This window comes from Convolutriloba macropyga, chromosome 12 (assembly GCF_964194025.1).
Source record: "Convolutriloba macropyga chromosome 12, txConMacr16.3, whole genome shotgun sequence".
Classification (NCBI taxonomy): domain Eukaryota; kingdom Metazoa; phylum Xenacoelomorpha; order Acoela; family Convolutidae; genus Convolutriloba; species Convolutriloba macropyga.
In genome coordinates, this window is record NC_134479.1 from 41563341 (window position 1) to 41587072 (window position 23732).

The following is a 23732-nucleotide window of genomic DNA, read 5'->3' on the forward strand; positions in this document are numbered from 1 at the left end:
ATCCATTTTTGTACTAACTCTGTTCATTTTGAATTGCTTTGCTGAGCAACTGATGTTCAAAATCACTTTTAGCAGAATGAGAGAAGAGAGAAACTAGCCTAGAGAAGTCAAAAAGATTTCACGCAAAATGTTGAAAAGGCGGCAAAATGAGGTAAAGCGAAACATTTTTTTATTCGACGAAGTAAAAAAAAATAGGAGCGCTATAATAGCCGGCTGAGAAGATGAGGGCGGCTATTAAAAAAACAAAGCCATTGGCAAAAGATCTCAAAAATCCGAATTTCAGGGGGTAACCGAATCGGTGGGGAAGGGGTCAATCTGTTCAGAACCGCACTTCACACAATGGATTAATGTCTTTCAACAGTTTCCTTGAATCACATACTTAGAGACTCGTGAGACTAAAGCTCTAAGAGCGACATAATGCCCTCTGGGTGTTACCTGTTTATCCCGTTCATGAGGAAAGTCAACTGATGAACGACAAAAACGATCAGAAGAAAAAGTTGATAGTACGAAAAATCGCATTAAAAGACCAGCAGGACTAATAAAATTGCTTTGTTTGAGAGCAATTAAAAACCATAACCTATTTGAGTAGCACAAAAGAGAGCGCTCGAATAGTTCAAATTATTCGAATTGTATAAAAAACAAGAAAGGACAATGATAGCGCCAGCTATCTCTTTGCGGCTATTACTAAAAACTTGTTAATCGGGCAGAAGATAGTCTTTTTCAGGCCAATTAAGTAACTAAGGTCAACATTTTGCGTAGTTTTACCAGCAAAAAGGTTTATTGCAAAAACTAAGTTTTAGTTCGTTACCTGCAAAAGTTCCGTTTGGGTAGGGTAGATTGGGATCCCCATTTCTGACAGGGTCAGGTTGTGTAGCCACAGGAGCAACGGGGATAGGAGGAAGGGGAGCATTGCCATCGTAGCTCATGACATAGGAGGGATTCTCGCCTCCAGCATCCTCTGTCAGTTGACGACCAGGCACGTTCCAGCCGATGTTGGCCATTGGTCAGTACAAATGGGCAAAACTACACAGAAACAGATGGAAAGATACATCAAAACACCAAAACTAAGCCTTCACTAATTTAAAATTAAGGTAACAAAATAGGTTCACGCATAAAAGTGTAACTCTAAAACCACTCAAGGTGTCCAACAGAGTCACAAAAAATGACTTTAGTGATTTTTCTAATCGACAAGCTCTTTCAGTTATATATTTTAATGGAATTATCTTTTATTGAACTCTCGGGAAACACGAAAATCTACCCGAATCCAATTATAGATGCTTGATGTTTTCTTTTGGCCTTAATGTTAAATCGGAAAACAATTTATATGCCACCAGAAAATAGCTTCTACTTCCATCGTTGGTAAAGGCTTCCCTCCTTGAAAAAGGTCCCTACACTACACCATTGTTGGTGGTAATTTGCGAAGCTTCATAGTTGAAATGCGACAGCACATTAAAGGGAATCATTGCCAACCATTTGTTACATCTTTAATGGTTACATCTTTCAGATCAGAGGCAACACCTATATTGTGCCGCAAGACCTTATTTCTCAGAACATTTTATTCACTTCTTTCAAAATATTTTGTTTTACATGTTAACGACCACTTTGTCTACTGAAGTTGCAACACTTTATATCAAAACTCACCAAAAAGTGGATGAAGTTGAGTCAGTGACGTCACCACGGGTTAAGTTACTCTGACATCATCAATATAGTACCATGTCAGAAACCAATTTTTAGCATAACCTAATCTGAAAGAAAAAGGCAGGCGTAATGAAGTAAAATTTATAATACGGCACTTAAGGTTATGGGATCTGAACGAAACCGATTTTTCTCAATTCTTCTCAGGGGGATCTCGGTAATAAACCCCCACATTAATATTGAATTTCGATCCTGACAATTTGTTGGGATGTTTCATATCAAGTCCCACGGGCCACTACGGACATGGCCAAATGCGCAGCTTTTCAAACGTTAAGTGGGAGTTCATTTCCGTAGGTGTTTGTCTGCATGGGCGTAGTTTTCTTGGGGGTTTCTTTCTTACCTAAAATTAGGTTTTTCTCCGAAACTATTCTTAAGTACAGAATTGGAAAGTTTTCAGTGATTCTAATTAAATCAGTGATTCTAATTAAATTAGGCGTCTCCTTAAACGATCCTTGTAAATTGGAAAATTCTCATCAGGACAAATCATGAACACATAGAATCGTCACTTGGGACACATGCTTAGACGTAATAATTTAATCCCCGAATGTTTAGATGCAATAAAATCGCTTAATCCAAGAAGTCATCGGGCCCATCAAAAATACCCCCCTGGGCATTTAAAAAAACATACATTTCTGGGCCGACAAACTACAGGCCAATTTCAATAATGCCAACCCTAGCAAAAAATTTCGAAAAACTTTTACCCCAGCAGTTAAACTATTATATTTTCAGAAATGAATTTTGAGAAAAAGGCTTTTTTTACAACAGATGCCCTATTATATAACAGACACCCTTCGTAAACTAATAAGTGAGAATACGTCCATTATAACGTTGTCTTTGATCTCTAAAGCATTTAATTTACTTTCGCATGCTGAAATGAAAACAAAGTGGCATTTCCTGAACTGCGATTTTGTCTTTTCTAACTGATCGCTTACAAAGAGTGAAAGAAATGTATTCTCGGACTGGACCTCAAAGAGTGCCTCAAGGAGCCATTCTGTTCATTTTATACGTTAACGATATTAAGGGAAGCGTTCCACATGGTTGTAGTTTCATTCAGTATGCTGATTATACCCTACAGATAGCCCGATCAAATCTTCGAAGTGGTTTTTTGTCACTGCAAAAGTATTTCAGTGCAAACAGATTACCTCTGAACCTCCAGAAAACTCAAGTTATGATTTTTTGCAAACAAAACCTGAGAGAAAAATTCATTGCAAAAATTCCAGTGAAATTAATTTAGATGGCCTCCTTGAGAACGAATCATTTGAAATATAATACTTAGGAGTGAAATTATATCCTATTCTGAACTTTCACAAAGAAGTTAAACATAGCTGGCACATTGCCAGGAAATAGCCGCAATAGCTTCGTAGATCTGCAGTCTCAAAAAAAAACAGTAAAAAAGAGAAACCAAAAAAATTCGTCTTTTCATTGAAGGCTGATATGTTATATTTTGATTAAAAATCTGTATAAGTTTTTGCTGCCTCTATTAGCTGCTCTCTAATAAACTTCATTTAGAGTGACACACGCCCATTTGAGCTTATCTCTTTGAAATAAAATAAATGAAAGTCAATTTCAAATTGAGGAAGTCATTTTTGAGAGTGAGGTAAGTCAAGTGTGACCAAAAATTTAATCACGCGAATGAACAAAAACTCGCTCTAATAAGAGCAAAAAATGACGTCACACACGCACTTCAAATGAAATTGCATGAACGAATGAACAAAAGGCAGGTTTGAAGTGGTTGTGACGTCATATGGTCGTAACAAAAATCGCGATGACGAAATAAAAAAAACCAAGAGAAGGCCAATAATAGCCCAAGCTATCGCTGTACGGCTATTAAAAACATACTGAAAGAAAAATGGCTATTGCAATTGAATCTCTGAACATTATTTCAAAAAGTACTTTTTGTCGCAATACTCATGCTTCTAGAGAGTCTTGTAAGGTCTCACCAATTACTCAGCTGTGCTTCTTACAAATATTAGTGAAAATTTTATCGGAACTTTCCAGAAGCAGTTAAATTGGGGCTTGAGAGTTTACTGCCAAACCAAAAAAATGCATCCATAAGTCATCTAAAGCTGAGACATAACATCCTATCAGTAAGATTGAGAATTGAAACAAATTTCATGAAAGTATTTTTTATAAATTTATGCAGAATCGCCCGTCAGCTTTCAAAACGCTTAAATTTGAAAATCTCATATTTAAAAAAAAACAAAGAACAGGTGAACTAGCACTACATGGGAAGGCTAATACATGCCAACGACAAAGATAGTTTTTTTTTAAAAAAGGCGGTTTTGTACGGAATCAGCTGCCAAAAAGTCCCAGAATAAGCAACTTTTCTACCTTAATTTATACAAAGCTTGTTAATAGGTTTTAGTTAGAATCTTTCCGAAGACAACCTTTTTTTACAAGTTGGGGTCGAGCTGAAAGGACAACAGAATCGGACAAGGAGATTAACTTGTGTTTGTTTGGGTCAGTTGATTTGGAATTGAATTACTTTTTGTTAACATTTCACACATTTGAATGCAAGTATGTACTTGTCTGCCGCTTAACCTCGGATCTGTATGTATGAATAAATTGTTGTTCTTCTTCTAAATTTTAACATGCAAAATTCATGACTGCAATACACAAAGAAAATTGTAAACAAAGCATGTTGACACAAAATAACTCCCAAAAAGTTGAACTTTAGCTAAATAGCTTGAGCTATTTAGCTCAAGCAGGATATAGGAAGTACTTATCGCAGATAGGAAGGTAACAAAAATAGGAAGTACTTATCGCAGATATATTATGGTAACCTTTACTGGAAAAACATAGCTACAAAAATAATAAGACATAGTACGACGAATGGCGATTATTAGTACAATAACACAGGTTTGTACTTTCTTTTAAGATGTATTAACTTACTCATTAGCTAGAGAATGAAGCCTTTTCGTTCTTCAACTCAAATGGAACGAAATTTGGACAAGAATTGATTTGATCAGTAAGCCAAATTAAATTAAATTTAACAGGTAAGAAATTCCATTGCTCAAAAATACGTATAAGGCAAACTAACTCCAATATCGATTCAAAAGCAAAGTTGAGCACGTACACACTTCTTGTATAAGAAATGGTAGAAAGTACACCTCAACTTTCTCAAACAAAAGACTGACAAGACTTTGTGAACAAATTTGGAGGCAAAGCAATTTCCGCCATGAATCAAATGTGTATGAAGATGTATAGAACTGATGAACTACGAGACCAGCAAAGTGCAAAAATCAAAAGCATGCCAACAAACTTGATGTCACTGCTTGATCTGCTAAGTTAAATTCTGAAATTAGTAATTAATCATTACTTTTCAGTAATCGATCACTTTTGCGCCACTGCGAACCCTTATATAAAATTAAGAGAGTAATTAAGAAGTCGACGAAAGTAAGTTCTGACGACAATGCGATGATAATGCAAAAAAGATAACTTAAGCTTTTTGAAAGCTTGAAAATGCAAAGCAGAACCTATGATAAATGCTAAGTTAAAAGTAATTATGATAATCATACGCCATTATTTTCATTCGAAGATAGTCATTCGAAGACATCTTTCATTGAAACATGGAGAGAACAACAGCAGTAACTTTTCTAACAATGGTTTATTTGATGTATTATGGCCAAAAACTCAGTACGTTTCCAGCAGGAAATAAGCCTGCAAAACCTTCTGATGCTGATGAAGATACACTGAACTGAAGCGGCTTCAATTAGCTTCATTCCAATACTTAAATCTAAGAATTCTTGTTTTCGAGTGAGGCATGTCAAATATGATTAAAAACTTACTTAATTGTTCCTATACACTTTACTGCGGGAGGAACTATATGCTCAACCGGTTTTTTTGTTTCGCCACGCAATTATTGAGGTTGGAAGTTTTGTGAAAGTTTGGCTGATTTCCAACGTATTTGTTCACATTTTCCATATTCTTGATCAATTTTTCATCAATTCTTCTAAAAACATATAAAAATTGTGACCAGTAGTGTTTATTCTTTGACCCTTAAAGAAAGAGGAGCACTGCGGATATGTTTGATCCAAATTTTTGGCTAATTTTTTCAAAATTCAGCCTTTTAACAAAAAATGGCGTCAAATATACTTCTTCAGCCTATTTTATTAAAAATTGCCGAAGTACAGACCAAAAAACTTCTGACACAATCTTCTCAAACTCCAAATCACGACATTCTTACTTCTGCTTCCGATGAGTGCACAGGAACTGAAATTTTTATCAGTTTACATTTTTATCAGTATTTTTTATATCAGTAAATATATATGATTTTTCTAAATCTAGCATTTTTTTAGGTGAAAACTTATGGTTGTTGTGACTCGATTGATTTTTGAGATTGCCATTTTTAAATCCTCTTTCCAACTTGTAGCACAATCTCAGCAAGGAGAGGTCACATCTTTTTCGCAGTGAATAAGAATTTCTAGAAAATTCAAACTAAATTAGAATTTAATCTCGTGGTTTTACCTTTTAACTGGTTGTTTTTTGTCTCTGATACTAAAAACTTTCTTAAAATTCTTTTTTGCTTTCTTGTCATGACACATTAAAGACAGACAGTTTACGTATTACATTAATGGCGTTGAAAAAATAGTTTTCAGCCAAAATTACTGTTTTAACGCCTTGACACCGTTTTCTCGCAACATTTAATTTTGTCATTTTCGCCTGTATTTATTGCTCTCTTTGTAGTCGTATGACATTCTGGATAACGACAACAACAGGAAGTCTCGATGGCTTCCCATGGAGGTAAAAATTTTTCTATTCAATGAGTACAGTTGATAGCTAATGGTTTTTTGTTTTCCAGCCATTAAAACAAATTTTTCAAAGTGTTACCCAGTTTCATTAGGGCAGGTCCCATATCCTTTCTATTGAAGTACAGGTTAATTTGCCCAGTATAGATTTTATCTGATACTATCTTGACTTTGTTATCGAGTGTATTTTAAAAAACATAGACCTTGAGTTTTGGTCGTAATTAATGTTTCTTGTTGCTATTTGACTTTTTTGCTTATCTCGTCTCGTAGCTTCGTAATTGCAGATTCAATCGGCCCTCTATTGCGGCATTATTCAATTTGTTCAGTTTGAGTTTTTAACAATTTTCTAAATTTATGAACCAATTCTTTTTTATCAACAGTTTTTTATCTCCCGATTTGGTAGACAATTGAGTCAAAAATGTGGATGATCGGGGTCGTAACATTACGTGCAAACGCGTATTACCAAGCCATATTGTTGATATCAATAATAAAAAACTTTTGCAACTATTGAAATATTTTGGCCAATTTCCGGTTGTGTTTTGAGATATCGAAGAGATAAACGATAATTCGTGACGAACTATCATTTCCAGTGTTAAATATACGGTGTTCAATTTTATCTTTAACGATCAATTTCAATGATGAAAAAAAGAAGAAAATTTTCAAAGAGGCATTGATAAAAATTAGTTCTGCGTGTCATGGGCTACCTTCATAGTAATCTGATCACTTTTTGTTGAAGCTAGTAACAAACCAGTTTGTTCACAAAGGAGTTGAAGTCGCAAAAACTTTAATTTCAAAACAATATGGTTACACAGAATCTACTACCTCCAAAATCTTTGTGCTTTCAAAAACCTTAAAAATTGGCGAAGCAGATTTGGCCTCACATATATTACATTTAGAGAAAATGACTTGAACGCAATTCTAACCGTAATTTTAACTACTTTACTTCTCAACTAGTATTGGCCGTTCAAAGTCCAGCATAGTCGGAGAGAATATTCTATTGAGGAATAAAACGCCATCACGTCGCTACTAAGAGCTGCACTCAAATTCATTCATGCTGCTCCCGCTAAAAAACGTCAGTTTTCATTGCTCATCAACAACATAAAAGATCTTGTTCAAAAACAAACACGATAAACAAGGAGTTAATCTTTAATATCTTAAAAATAGCTGAAATCTAAAATTGTGAATGAGATTAGATAGATACGGAAACAAACATGAAAAATTAATCAGGAAAATATTGATACGAAAAAAAATCAAATCTGCTCACAAAAAGGAGAAAGACCTGTAACTTATCAATTTTGAACTGAAGCTACAACGTTTTTAGAGCATGAAATGACTTGTCAGAATTGTCTTATCGGGCAATGAAGTGCCTAACCTCTGCTCTCATCATACAAACTTTTTCATAATTGTCAACTACATGATTTAAGGCCAGAACTTGTGCCACAAAATTACACCATAGAACGTTCCAGTTTAACCTTTTCCAAGAATTATTTTGGACTTGAATGCCCACAATTTTGAGAATTTTAACACCGTAAGATTAAGAAATGGACCAAGTTCAATTTGCGTAACATTTAAGTGGTCAATAATATATGAAAGTATTCAATATTATCAATTAGCAGCATCAAACAATCACTTAGATTGTCAGGGTGAATAAAATATTAACCCGACGTGTGAAGTCCTAAAAATTAGCAATTTCAGCTATCGTATTTGTGAACACAGTTCAATGGGAACATAAATTTGAGTACAACCTTGTAGACAGCTTTTGTGCTAAATCCAAGAAAGCTGTGATCATTTGTTTCTCAGTTGTAAATAATCTGGGATCAAATGTATCGAGAAAACAAACTTTCCTTTCCCACAGAGAAGATAAGAGGCTCAGAGTCCTTATAACAGATGTATTTTAATTCACTTTATTTTATGGAGGACTGCTATCAATTTGAAGAACAAATATGTCACCTTTCACTAAGCATACTTAGCATATAGTTGCAAATCAAAGCAATTTATAAGTACGTGAACGATTCGGGGCAATATGAAGACTTTAGTCCCGGCAGTGAGTAATGAACACAAAAATTGGTGCCCAGCAGAATAGGTTAAAAAAGGAATAAAAAATTAACAGTAAAAAATTAAACTTTTGAAAAACTCTTTATACATCTCAGTAGAAAAATATAACTATGTTTCTGCTGAAGATCAAATCTTATAAAAATTTGAATCTTACTTTAAGTTCTTGTCAAATTTCAGTTTTTTTCATCATTCACAAATATAAAAACCTAAACTTTTATTTTCGGCCGACCATGAATTTAGAAAAATCGTCCAATTGATACCACCTACAAGAACAGAGGAAATATAAGTGTTTTATTGTGACACTTCGTTCAGCTCTCAAGGCTTTGAAGGGACGTTTGTTCAGCGGGTTAGCCCCTGAATGAATTTGAAGGTACCCCCAAATACTGAGCTACATAATCAGTTGTCATATCCTATTGAAAATACCTTTTGCAATTATGAAAGAATTTTCATAGCTTTTACACATTTCTAATTACATTGTATAACGTATTTTAACACGTATTTTAAATCTGATTTGAAAGCTTCTCCTGGATATTCTGTTACAATGATCAGTGAAACTCCTATACGCTTACCTCTGAAATTTTTTGGTAATATTAACATTCATACCAGCTATATATCTGAATTGATCTATAATTCAGCTAATAATATCAATTAGGTTGCGTTAAGAAAATCACAACGATAATTACATTGACCTTATTACGGATGGAGATTGGACAGAACAGAGGCTTTTGGCCGACATTTATTTTACAATTATAAAAAGCTCAAAAATCAACAGGACACTATTCTAAAAGCAATCCACAGATTATTAACAGAAAAGTTTCATGGAGAACACTGAGGCGCTAATTTGAAATCAACAAAACTACCTTATAAGTCAGATTTATTTTTTCATCAAAATTTCAATCACACTCCGAGAAATTCAATGAATTTCTATTACAGAAACCCTGAAAAATATTAAAGCAACCTGTGACCAAAACCAATTTGCAAACATAGCCGACAAACGTACGTCGGGCAAAATTTTGGTGGAGTGAGCGAGGGTTTATTAACCAGGGAGATAAGCGGAGTGGAGAGGTCGAGAGTACGTGGCGAATGAGGCGTAGGAGGGTGTAAGAGGGGGTAGGTAAAGGAGGGTGTAAGAGGGGGTAGGTAAAGGGGGGTCTACCTCTGAATAACCACCCTTCACACAATGAATTTATGTCTCCTCAACAGTTTTCATGAATCACACAATTAGAAACTAGTATGGTTCTAAGAGGAAGGTTAAACGATTAATCCGTTTTTGAGGATAAAAATTTAACCGGTCAGACGAAAAAAACTGACGATATTCGGCAGTACGGAAAATTATTGAGAGCTAATAATTACAGAAAATCGAATCATGAATATTGAAACCTGTTTGAAGCCTTAATTTGTCCTTACAACACCGACGAAATCAATCAAAATCAATATTTCTCAGCGTTAAAAAAGAATGAAGATAACTCTTGCTTGATCGTTATTATACTTTTGCCCGTAACTTACTTCGAAGAAAACTTAGAAACAAAAATGAAACATAATTGGAGTATATATTAAAACAAGGAGAAGCGATTAAAAGCGTTCTCACATACTGTTCCGACCCCGCTCAGTCACACTCTTGGCTAAATAATTGTTTGCGAATGAAGTAGAGATAGGAACCTTTCAATATAATGGAGAGTAATCAAGTATTTGATGGATTTTCAAAAATAGACAAGATTATACCAAAGAGGTTATTCTTCTGTTACAATAACATGGAAAAATTTGAAAAAGACAACACATTTGGTTCAATCACGCTTAATAACTTCACCAGCACAAAGTTTTGCCAAACGGCAAAAAATTAAATCTGAATTCAAATTCGATCCAATTCATCCCAAAACACAAGAATTGACTAGAGACTTAAAAAGTTTTACGGTAATAGCAACCTGTCGACTAACGAAAAGACACTGCAAACAGGAAAAAGAAAGCAGAAAACCTAAAAAGGCATTTTTCTTCAAAAACTAGCAATGTTAAAATTATCAAAGAGCAATCACCACATTATGATAAACTACACAAAACGCAGCCCGAGAAAACATTAACCAATTTCAGAAAAGAGCAACGAAAACACCAAAACGCATCGAAAATCACGAAGGGACAAAAGCAGAAATCAAATGTCTCCCAAAAATTAGAGACGTCAAAGTAGAAAGAACGCGTAACCATATACCAAAATCATTGACTATTTCAAAATCAATGTTAAAAAGCAGAAGACATCGTCTGTTAATTGCAATAAGTCAGAAACTGACAAAAAACATCAAGGAATTTGAAAACCAGCAAAATAGGCAATTTTGAAAATAAAAGGAATTTTCAACAAAAGTCAAAAACTCAAAAGCTTTTTTATAACAACATCTGACGACACTCAATTTTCTTTAGCTATGAAGTACATGAGACCTATTCTTACCGAGAACAAGGTAAAAGTCGATAAAAAACAACGAAATACAAGGGTAAAACTCAAAAACTCATTTGTTAGTGAAAACAAAAATTAAAGTCAAATAAACCTTTAATTATCCACGGAAATCAATGTATACATGAACTAAGGCCTCTCTAGAAAACCAACGAGGCCGGTCAGCAATTATAATAAAAGAACAGACTGCAAACAGAACAACAGATAGAGCCAAATCAAAAAACTTGTATGAGTACACGTAACATCACAGCCAAAAGTACATCGGCCATAACCTTTAAAAAATTAAATAGCTTCTCCTAGACAGAATTACCTTTAGTAAAATCTCAAGGGGAACTGCAAATTAGGAGGCATTTCTTTATTTTTTTTTAAAAAAACAAGAAATAGGTAGTGCAAAATACGTTGGAAAAATTTCGTGTTAAAGTCATGACAATCAATAGCGGCCCATTGATCAATTCTAGCAATAGCACCACTAAAAAATCATGACAACTTTACTAGAAAATCAAGAGGAAATAACAAAAGCAAAGTTAAACTACCACACGTAAAAAAAACTCTTAAAAATCGAAAACATCTTTACTTTCAGAGAAAGTTTTTATAATTTACGCATTGGAACTACTCACTTTGATTCTCCATTTAATGTTCCAGCGTGCACAAAATCTCTTAGCCATGATTTCTAATTGACATTAAAAAGTAAAAAAAAACGTGACTCTTTTAAAAAAAGACACGGCCAATAGTTCAAACCCTCTGAAATGTAGACAACCAAGATGATATCAATAAAACTCATCGCGGCTATCATAGAGAATTAATGAATCCTAAAATTAACAGAAAATCTAAAATAAACAAAAATGAATAAAACTGAGTTCCTTAGCCATCAAAAACTGCTGTTCCAAAAGTTTTGGGATAGAAGAGGTTCAACCTGCCCTCTCTTTGGTTGTGTGAGCAGGTTCTATCGCTGTGCTTTTGGGAATTAATGGGATTTTTGGCAAACTTCTGCAAGAATATCAAATCAAAAAATTCGACAACCCTGTCTCGAAGTAAAAAAAAATAAAAGCATTATTGTGACTGAGCATATTTTAATTTATATTAGCAGAATGGAAAAAGGTTTGAGGAAAAAACTTCAATATGACGAGAAAATGTGAAAATCATCAGCTGTTCATTAAATTTTGAACCCCCAAAACTCCCCGAAAATGACACAATGGTAAAAACTTTGATTGAAATTCTACGCTTAACAGTCTTTCTAATGATACCACGAAAAAACCCAGTTAGCATATAGTTCTTCCCTTAATTAAGTGGGATGAGAAAAAAAAACAAAATTTAAATTAGACAGACTATTAAGAAAGCATCAAAATTCCGAGTCAAAGTTCTGAAAATAAATTCAAATCAATGGAGGCATAACGGCTAAATTTGCAAATGCTTAAACCTCCATAGCTCAGTCAGCCAAAAACACTGTTCTTATTCAGTTGTAGTTGTTACTTCTGTTTTTTCCGACATATTTACCAGATATTAGCCCAAATTACGCCACATTATCTAAAACTATTTCATAAAGATGCTCGGAAACAGCTGAAGAAGCATTTATAATCAACTTTCACTAATATAAATTAATCCGAAGAAAAATTCTATATAAATTAGCGAAATTGGCTTATTTTGAAGACACGCTCCACGGGTTCTCATCTTTTCCTTTAGTTCTAAAATTAAAACAAACATCACATCAGGTTCGAGTGTCAGCACTTCCTCAATGACAAAATGAGAAACAATTCACTTAACATTACACAATAATCAACATATTGCAAATTTTGTTCCACCAAAAGCAAGACAGAAACAGAAAATAAACAATTACCGCGCAAACGATAACACCCCTCAAATCCAAAAAGAAACTGAACAATTCCCAATAATTCAGAACTTAAGACGGAATTGTTGAAAAAAATGGTTGCTATTCTTCGATCATCCTAAAGTAAACAGGAAAACAAAAAATGTTTGAAAACTAAGATATCGAAAGTTTGCTGGTATATATATCCTTACTTTTCCTCATAAGAAAAACAATAACAATCAATTCTTCAAGCAAATATTAGCATTCAAGACCCAAAATTTACGAACAATACTGTAATACTGAAAGTGCTGAAGAACCCCCCCCCCCCCTTGGTGTAAAAAACCTCAAAGACAACTGTTCTATTCAAAAAACAAGAACAAGAACAATTTACGAACAATACTGTTATACTGAAAGTGCTGACGAATTTGGTGTAAAAAACCTCAAAGACAACTGTTTTATTCAAAAACAAGACAGTGGGCTATATTGCTAACAAAAATTGAAAAATCGAAACCCAGAAGTCTCAGAAAAATAAAAAAAACTCAGACAACAAAGTGATTAATTATTAAAGATAATCTACGCTTCAGGGTATTTACCAATATACCGCTGATAACTTCTTAAAAGAAATATTGGTCACCAAAAATGTCTGAAGGGGGACAACACTCCTTCGGTATTATCCTACACCACTATTAGTGCTTGATAATATCACCAAAAAAAACGAAAATCCACAGACAAATATCAAAATTATATCAAAATTTGGTCTAGTTGATATGCAACTTTTCATGTTTTTATTTGTTTCTAAATAAAAAAAACTAAACGTCACATCAAGTTGGAGTGTCACCACTTTCTTAGCCGCATAGTTGATCAAATTTGAACAATTGATAACTTCATAAAATTACAATTGAAAAAAGAAAAATGATTCATTAAACATAACAAAGCCACATTATTCTGAATCCAATAACCCGGAGGAAAAGGCGCAATCGTAACATAAGTGACGAAGACGTTCCTCGGTCATTCGGTGAAACTTCTATTTGACAAAATTCTCAGACCAGCTACAAACGCAACAAACTCATTATCAGATTAGTTAATCAACTTTGCGAAAAATTTTCTGAAAACAAAAGCACAAAGGAAAAGCAAAAGCTTACAAGAGTTAGAAGAGTACATTTTAATAATACACTTGTCCCAACATAATGCAAAATTAAACATAAATCGACTGAAGTCGGACAAATTGCTCTCAAACGACTGGCGAGGCAAACAATTTAGGTGGCATAGGCCAGAGAAACTTAAGATCAAAAATCTTGACTAGGGAGGGGTTCTAACCCTCGACCTCTTGACTGAGAGTTAGTGATATTAACCACTGCGCTACATTGGCTATGAACCACTCCGCACGATTGCATTTAATTTAGCAATGCACTTAACTTATGAATTCCCGCGACTCAAATTACTCAAAAGAATAAAAAATTCAAGCGTAAAAAAGTCACTCGAGACTAAAATCTAAAAGTTATAGGAGAAAGCGGTAAAGCGAAAATTTTGCAATGAAAAGACACACATGGTTACAATAAATGTTTCTAACTTCACTCACGAGCAATGAAAGTTTTTTTTCAAATTAACGTACTGAAAACCGGCAGATTCTAACAAAGGATACCTGAGTGCAAAATTTGCTAGTTTTTTGCCAACAAAACCAAAATTAACAAAACAAATTTTGAAAAAAGTTTTTTCTAACAAAGAAATAACAATTGGCGCACAAAGGATAACATTTTTGACCGCTAAAACCGAGAAAATAAAAATTTGGAAAATTATTGTGATAATCCGGGTATCTAATAAACAACCCAAACTTGGGTATGTATCTAACTCCTTGGTGTTAATCTAACATCTTGTTTCTTATTGAGATATCAAATCTTTACCACAGTATGTATTTGTTAAAGCCATATAAGAACACTGTAAATACGGATGTATATATTTGTTGTGTTGTTTGTTGACTACGGCTTATTGTCTTTGTCAGAAGTTAATGCTCACAAGAGAGAATTGAGACCGTAAAGATCAGTAGAACAAAAGAATACAGTGTTCATAAATCTATCTTTTTATTGGACAAACACGACAGCGAATAGAAAGAAATCGTCGCCCCGCACTGAGGAATAACCTTGCCGCTCTTAAGAAAATTCTCAACTACCATGGCAAAAAGACTAAATTAGCACCACAAACGAATTATATTACAATTATGTACGAAAATGTTGCAAAAATTGGTTGTTAATATCTTCAAAACCATCAATTCTATCAAATCAAACTGAATGTCAATTCTTTCAACAATTACTTCCAACAAAATCTGCAAACTAGAAAAAATCAGTTGAAACATTCTTCAACCATCCAAACGCAAACAGAAAAACAAAAACTTCCAAAAAAAACATTGAAAATCACTACTGAGGTGTGGAGTTTTTGCAGGTGTCAATACCCCTATTTATCCTATCAGGACAATGACCTTCGGTGTTACCAATACACTCTATTTCATAATTGCAGTGAATGAAAAACAAACATTTTAAGAAATAAAAAGCTGAGCAACTTGATTTCTTACAAACATAAATGCCAACAAGAGTGCCACGAGCAGGAATATAGCAGGAATTAATCTCCTTTTGCAAATGCTGAAATATAGAGAATGATTATGTCGTACACAAGTATATGTCCGAGGTTTAATAGGCTCAGTTTTCTTGGATACGTTGAAAAATTTCCGATTTGGACGGAAAACACGCCAGAGTGGCATAAATATTCCCTAATTACTTTCACACGTTGAACAAGGAAAACCCTCACAGCTTCAATTAATTCAAAATCTCCTGAAAACGAAAGTAAGCTTGGAGAAACTGTATCGATTGACAAAACTTACCTCTTAGGTAAACTTTGCACATTAAAGCTGCACTTCGTTTCTCCTTCTGAGTTGGCTGGCCATAAACCAGCTTATTTTGTTTCCAGTATTTTAAAATACCAACTCACCTGGCAGTTTCAAAGCAATCTAATTTAGCATGGTAATTATGGTCGATAACCTATTTTGCTATGAATGCAATAAAAACTTCACAGACTAACTAATATAGAAACTAAATTTCAACAAACAAAATTAGTCTAGTTAACAAGATTATTGTGAGTCTGCCTAAAAATTCCCGACAAAACATTAATTAGTAACCAATGTGATCACCAAATAGGGGGGTTTGAAAAAAGAACTGAAAAAATGTTAAAAACAGTGTTGAAGCTATCGATCGAAAGCTTCCTAGGGACAAATAAGAACTACCGAAACGAAGAGCTGCAAAGTAGCTAAGAAAATGTTTAAAAATAGGCATGTTTTGAACTGACATATAGTTCAAATAGCACATACAGTATAACTAGGATTAAATGTCGCAATCAAGTTGTTCAGGTACAATTATGATTGACAACTTTTTCAATTGCAGCAAAAAAGCCCATCAAGGAGGCATCATTACTGACTTAAACATTATTAACCACACGTCGCAACAGGGCCAATTTCAGAGCTCCATTAAATGTTGATGCTTAAATTTATTTCCGAACCTTTTGATGCTTCAATTTTTGACCCAATTTATGATGGCGACGTTTTCCATCCGTGCCACGGAATCATGTTAAATTAACTTTGACGCAAAACAGACTCAATTCATGGCCATGCGGTCCGTTTGTTTAACTAATTGCCCTATCTGGAACAAAATTAACCCTGTAAAAAGCTTGAAATTTTGTCTTTCCCATTATACCCCCCCCCCCCCCCAAGCTTAGTGGTCAGATAATCTATACCCCCCCCCATCATGGTAAATATACCATAATGGGGGGGGGGTATAATTTCATGGGGGGCTATAATGGGAAAGACCCGAAATTTTTACTACTATGCAAGCACAGTTGAATTGTATATTTGGCGGCTTTTTGTAACATCGGCTTAGTCAGATGAAATTATTACATACAGCTCTTGAAACTTTCATTCAAAACTTCAAATGCTATTAAAAATTTTAAAGCACTGATTTACACTATAGGCGCCCAGAGTAATAACCAAAACGAACGCGCTTTTCAGTAGCCAATTCAAAGCACACGTATTAGCAACACCGATATGCCTGACCAAAATTCTCCATTTCTGGGTGTATTTTTGCGTAGGGAATGATTAATGTAATATTCTATTTTTATCCGTCAAATTTCTCAAAAAGCTAATCAATTAATTTAAAATTGATATGTTAATTGCTAAATTTTGACGTCAAAGCAAAAAACGCATAGAGCAAAAAATTCAAGATATCTTCAAAATGAATGGGCACGTGAAAAATTATTGACAGAACTTGAAATTTAACCTAATACTCTAAATGCTACATTTTGACATTAATTATTTATTTCACGTGTTATTCACTCCCTTTCCTCATTATTGGGCAATTTTCCATTCACAAAAACACTTTTGTAAAATAAACAGGGGGTATTTCGTCCTTCAAATTGAATTCATTGTGAATAATAAAAACAGATCAGGTTGCTTTATTTTCAAACAAGCGTGAATTGAGTTACAAAAATTGCGTTGCAAACAAGAATGAAAGAACACTAGCTTTGTCGGTAATTAGAAACTGTTTACAATTTGCCTTCCACTAAAGAATGCATTTACCAAGGCATCTACTGTTAAAATTATTTAACCCCAAATTATATTAAAAACTGAAAAACAATAGTTAAAGATCCCAATATTGACGACGGGTGCTAGCAATAATAAAAAAATTCTGTTTTTCGGTATTGGGTCGAAGCTTTTCTGAATAAGCGGAAAAATTTTAGTCAAAATTAGTCAAGTTCAATGTTAATCTTTTTCTCACAATAGCAAAAAAACAGATTATGCTCGCTAAACATTAGGTTAATTAAAATAGATCACAGGACAGTAAAAATGGAAAATGATATTGCTACTTTGACGTGACGCCCAATATAGACAGATCTGAACGCGGGATCCAAACAGCTTTTACAAACGACAGTCGCCCCCCCCCCCCCCCACCCATTGCTCCTCCCCCTTCTCCACCCAGCGGGCAAAGAGTGAGGGGGTAATAAATTTATTTACCTGTGACAGTATTCGGCTGTACTTTGCTGAGCTAAATCAGCAACTATTGTCACTTAAATTTCTCAAAACAGAAAGGAGATAAGATTTCAATCCGTGAGAAAAACTATAAGAGGCATACGTGTTCACGCCGCGGTGAACAAGTAGGGGAGGGGTTTGGCTATGTTCTGGGTTCAAATCTGAAATTTACTTGACGCAAAATGAAGTATATACGGTTCCAAATTTGGGGAGGGTGCTTGTTCCAACAGTATCAGTGGTAGGCCAGGGGAAAACAAGGAACCAGAGGTCTAGAGTGTGGATAGGAGAGAGGAGAGGGGCGAGGGAGGGGGGATCGATCCCAAATCACAGCGGTACAGAGGCATAAAGGTGTCAGATAAAATGGAAAGAGCAAACAAAGATCCTTTTTAAATAATTAAACAGTTCTGAAAAAATATCGACTTTTAACACCCTTACCTCGACCCCTCTAATGTTAAAACAATAGTCCCAATTATAGATCGGGTAAATCTCACTTTAACCCTTCTCACTTCATATAAACTCAATTCTAGTCAAGCTTTCCTGAATTTGCCCTCAATGCGACCCAACAGCTAAACAAAATTAGTTACAACCGATACTTTCTTCCTTTTCTTACCTCGCTTGAAGCCGACTCAATTACAGATATACCCCGAAATTAACGGAAAATGGGAAAACAAAAGAAAGGAAAATCGACCCGCTTTCTAGGTCTCACTTACACGCGCCCAGCTTCAAAACATCAAACCCAATTGCGTCCTTTTGAGTTATGAGTTATAATCCCTTTACTAATTAAACCCAGTTATTTAGCCCAGTTTAAAATTCAACCAACAAGTTACGTTACGTCAACTCGGTTAAAAGCATTTCCACCATATTAAACGGTTTTAGCTAGTAACCGAGTTGAAAAACACGCCTAATATGGAAACTGTTTGCAGTAATAGTACCTTTTTATTCATTTGCCTTACCGTAGAGTTGCCAAAAATATTATTTGTTACGTCACCAACGACAGTTTACCCCGGCGAACCCGTTGAACTACTATGTAAAACCCAGGTAGACCCGAGTTCGAACCCTGGATCGACAACTCTTCAATCGATAGAATGGCTCGACTCTAAAAACAACACACTGAGCAACAAAAGCAGCTTGAGGCTTGAAAATCCAACATCTGAGAATTCCGGGACGTATACCTGTAAGGTAACAAACATCGCCGGTACTGTTGAGAAATCAACATCTATTCACGTTTTAAACCCACCGGAATGGGTGACGGTCCAAGTGAAAGAAACGACTCGACTCGTGAACGATTCCAATGTATGCATTATTTGCAAATCGGGTGCCAGTATACCTCAAGTTGAATTAACTTGGAGTGCCGCAAGGTTCGGTTATAATTCCTTGGGAACCAAAAATTCCACTTCTTTATTTCAAACGTACGATTCCGATGGTTATGTAGTTCAAAAACAAATTTGTTTCCACTTGCTAGAATCAGTTCACGACCAAATGGAAATGCAGTGCAATGTTTTCTACCTAAACAAACGAGTCAAAACTGAAAATTTACGCTTAGATGTCGAATACCCTCCGTATTTGAAGAAGAACTTGCCAAACGAACATTTGCTAATACCCAAGAACGACTCGACTACTCTAGTTTGTCCAATAGTTCCTGGAAAACCCTACGGTTTCGTATCATGGACCGGATTGCCATCAAGAGATTCTCAATATGAAGTTGTCACTGTAAAATTTGATAAAAGCGACGATGTTAGGTGTTGCCGCAAAAACGCTCACGGATCGTGTTGCTTCAGCTACAAGATAACAATAGTCGAACATACTTCGATTATTTCATTATGGCCCAGTTCCTACGTCCCCAACCAGGGACAACCAATTACTTTTAATTGCAAAATCTTACATGATAAGAGGTGAGTTCCTATAACAAGGGAATAATGACCTTATTTTGATCTTCACGGGCACCAAACTTTCTGTGCCAAATTGAGAATTACAACTATTTAAAATGCATGATTAACCGCTTTTCTTCACACTTCTAAGCTTAAAACTAGAACAAAATGATTTCCGCATTTCTTGTTTACGACGCCCCCGACAGTGGATCAAACTTATGCATATAGTTCTGGTAGAATTCGGACTCGGACTGCTTTGTGAACGATAAGGGTAACATATGGTCATAATGAGCATAAAAATAGTTTAAAATTCAAAGCAAAGGACTCTTAGGCTTTGAATGGTGAAAACGGGAAGCCATTAAAGTGATAGCTAACTCTGAACTGTCTTGAGTTGCAAAAACTCTTTTGTACTCGTTTGCTATACTCTCCGCGCTGACTTTTATCTCCAACAAATCCAAGCAAACTACACATCTGACGCAACCAACTGCCAAAGAGAATCGACAGCTGCGCTTTCTCACGAGTAGTCTCGGCCAATGGCAGCTTCAAAAAAGATTGATCTCCAATTCAAAAACAAACATCAGCGCGAAAACTAAATAGCCTGCAAAAAGTAGACAGATTGGCATTCAAAACTAATCCCTTTCAGATCTTAACCCTTACACTTTCCATAGATTTGTAAGAAATAAAGCCATACTTGGTTTTTCATTGAAAAGTGCGACCATCTAGAGCGTCGTTCCGAATATTGCGTTTTCTGATTTCTTCAGACTTCAAAATTTTTCTGTAAAATTATTATAGTAATTAGTAACTTTAAGTGTATCTAACCAAAAAATACTTGCGCATGTAAATTGATAAGTTTTGAATATCTGTACGTAAGGAAAAAGTTGAACAAAAAACTCCTCTGTAAAACATTTCTTGTATAATTGCATATTGTACGCAATTGTGAGCTATAATGTGGATGCGTGTAAGTCTCATTCCAGGTGCGCCCAACGACCCCAATTTTCCCGCACCCTCAAAGATGCATTATCAATCGTATCAATTTTATATCGCATAATTTGTTCGGAGAAACGTACACCTCTTATTGTTTAAAATGCACCTTGAGGTTAGGAATTTTTGTCAGCTTGCCTTTTTTAAAGACCGAACGTTGAAAAGTCTCAAATTTTCAATTCTCGAAAAAAACGCATTTTTTTCAATAAAACCATTTTACGATGTTGCTTAAATAAATTACAGAGATTAGTACAGAAATATTCCACTGAAAACGGTATATTCTTGCAGCGTTTCCGTATTTCTATATATCTTGAAATTTTTCGGGGCAATTTTAGTTGAATGGTTTGGTTTAGTTGAAAAAGTTAGTTCAAGGGTACTTTTTAGTTAAACTGTATCTAATTTAAAACGATGTTGGACAGCAGCTGAATTTTAGAATGGTGCTTAAGTGTACTACTGATTGCCTGATAAAAATGCAAAAGTGAAAACTATTAAGGCTGACTGTCTTTCTATCACTTTATTAAGATTAAAGCAACTGCTCATTGATTTCAAACCCAAAAGATTTTCAACCCATTGTGATTAATTTGGTTTTTTAACCATCGTAAATATCGGTCACTGCGTTTCAAAAAAATAGAAGAATTTGGATTATAGTCTCAAAATTATCAACTTTAAAACAGAGAAAGTTTGCTACGGCTCTTTGGTCTTGCTTAAAGTGCAATTTGAATTTTTATAAAATTTCGAACAAAACAATTTTCATTCCGTTTTCTTAAATTTTCTCAAAAATACAGAATTCAAAGTTTCATATCAATGCACTGATTGAAAACTATAAATCCCAAATTTTAAGACAAAAATTTTAGTATTGTATTGGCCTAAATGTAATAAAAAAAGCATTTTCCAACAGGGGTTGTGAACAATGATAGTATAAAAGTTTCGAGTTCTATACCATTCATGACGCTTACCAATTCCCTCGCTCACAGCTTGAGACCAAAACAGAGACTATGTTTACTTGCAAGCTAATACAGACTTCTCACTAAAAAAGACTTCATTTTTTCAGAAACCCGATAGATCCCCTGCAAGTGATTTGGAAACAGGGAACCAAGATTCTTCACAACTCACAATCGGCAGAGTACACTCAATTCCTGCAACAACTCAGCGCTACTACTACTCTCAGTACAATAACCCTCACCTACACCCACCCCATGTTCGGCAAGAATCTATCGTGCACTGTCAAACAGCAAAATCAAAAACTATCCTCGGCTTCTTTCAGTTTTGCCCATGTTAGCCTGGGTTCCATTTTAATCGCAACTGTTCCTTTTTCACGCCAACCAAAATTTAGTTTTCATTACCAAGTGTGAACAAATTAATCCATATTTTTTGCCCTGATAATAGTGGTCCGAAATGCCTAATAGGAGCTGGGACTATCCGTTACATATATATATATCATAACATTATAGCGCTGTAAAATATCAATTATAGAGAACAATCTGCAGGGAACATTGTTGGTGTAGATATTTAAAGGGAGGCGGTAGTTTAAGTTCTTCATTCCTCCCTGAAAAACGCGGTCTACCTTCACAGAGCTGCATTAATCCACAAAACTTACATATTTTCATCCAAATACTTTATAGCCACAGACGTCAGTGCTCTAAATGCGGTTTAAATTTACCAGTTTTTCAATAAGATTCCCCTAAATTAAAGGCTCATTTAACAACTTTATTACTGCTGAACAGAATTTCCGTCGGAAAAAACTAATCTACTCGTATGAAAAACCGCAACCATTAAATCTTTTCCAGGTAATAGAAGCCCCAAATCAACTCTGGACAGAAAGTGGAAACCCACTGGAAGTCGTTTGGAACTGGAACGGCGATTACGTCATCAGCTATTTCGCTCTCAATTACGTCACGGCAGATATCTGCGACATCTCCAAACAAGACATCATCAAATTAGGCACCAGAATTATCAGTGCAAATTACCATTTTCCGATGGACAGAATTATTCAAGAAAATGATCCACATCATTATTGTATTACAATTCAAGCATGCGATGACTTCTCATGTAGTGGTCCGAGTCAAGTTCTAACAGTTACTTCTGATCAGTTGCATGTTCCGCAGACAAAAGTTCAAACTCACAGTAATATCACGACAGGTAAAAATGATGGCATTGAAATCATTTTATTGCTACTCCAGTCGTGAAACACTAATCTGCTTTGATTCAAAATAAAATAGTATGGTATTTAAGGCTTCGCACGGAATCGTTTCATATGCAACGATTGAACCAGAGTAAACATCAGGAAAAACAATAAAAATCTCAGTAAAATAATTATTGGTTGCTCTAATCTTAGGTATCATCAACACTATTTTCGAACAAAAGCCTTTCGATTGCTCAATTCTTTTTTAAAAAATGCTATTTATGTCGCCATGAAAACTTTTGAGATCTCTAACAACAAAACAGACTATTTTGGTCAAGTGTTTTAGTAATGAAATCGGGAAAGCCACCTTGGGAGCCAACAGGGGTCAAACCTCCTCCAAAAGATGCCACAATTGGATTCATGGTCTACGCGTGTGTTTTCACAATATTCGCCGCTTCACTTTTCACCTCACTGTTTGCATTCTGGCTGATAAACAAATTCAGCAACCGGGATCCCGATCAGATTTTACCGCCACCGCCACCACCACCTCGACATTCAATTCCTATGAGCAGATCGTATCATATGAACGATGATATTTACTACATGCCAAACAACACTCCCTACCAATTAGCAATTCAGCGAAAAATGGACGATATAAATATCATCTCCAACTTCAGACAGATCTAACTTTTTGCGATGTTATTCGTCTCTTTCCCTTTCCCAAAATATTTTTCCAAACAAGAGTGAGCACACAAATATTACGTATTTCGTACTGTTAATGGTTCACATAGCCAAGCAAGTATTATGGCTGACCAATAACCTTGATATATTTCATCACCCAATTGTAAAACATTTGAAAAAAACTCATTCTGATTGGGAAAGGGAAACAGCTCCAGGATTAAATTCGACGTTCAGAAGAATTCAAAGACACTGTCACTTCGTTTTCACATATTTGCC

At 35.0% G+C, this 23732-nt stretch overlaps 3 protein-coding genes across 15 annotated transcripts in view; 2 read left to right on the forward strand and 1 right to left on the reverse strand.

Annotated features, from left to right (window-relative positions):
- Positions 1-1745, reverse strand: part of LOC142350889 (anoctamin-4-like) — a 152180-nt gene extending 150435 nt beyond the window's left edge. For all 13 annotated transcript variants that reach the window (XM_075402881.1, XM_075402876.1, XM_075402882.1 and 10 more), the window contains exons 1-2: positions 1642-1745; positions 809-1023 (exon numbers count right to left, since the gene is read on the reverse strand). In XM_075402881.1, the coding sequence (XP_075258996.1) occupies positions 809-1001 (193 nt within the window). In that variant the 5' untranslated portion in view covers positions 1002-1023; positions 1642-1745. The remainder of the gene's footprint in view (positions 1-808; positions 1024-1641) is intronic.
- Positions 1-23732, forward strand: part of LOC142350892 (polyadenylate-binding protein 2-B-like) — a 442128-nt gene that overhangs the window by 209423 nt on the left and 208973 nt on the right. The gene's annotated exons all lie outside the window — the stretch shown is intronic.
- LOC142350587 (uncharacterized) lies at positions 8866-23518 on the forward strand. Its single transcript, XM_075402473.1, has 5 exons — positions 8866-9082; positions 18332-19696; positions 21705-21927; positions 22441-22792; positions 23122-23518. Exons 2-5 carry the CDS (start codon positions 18711-18713, stop codon positions 23460-23462), a joined length of 1902 nt encoding a protein of 633 aa, XP_075258588.1. The 5' UTR covers positions 8866-9082; positions 18332-18710; the 3' UTR covers positions 23463-23518.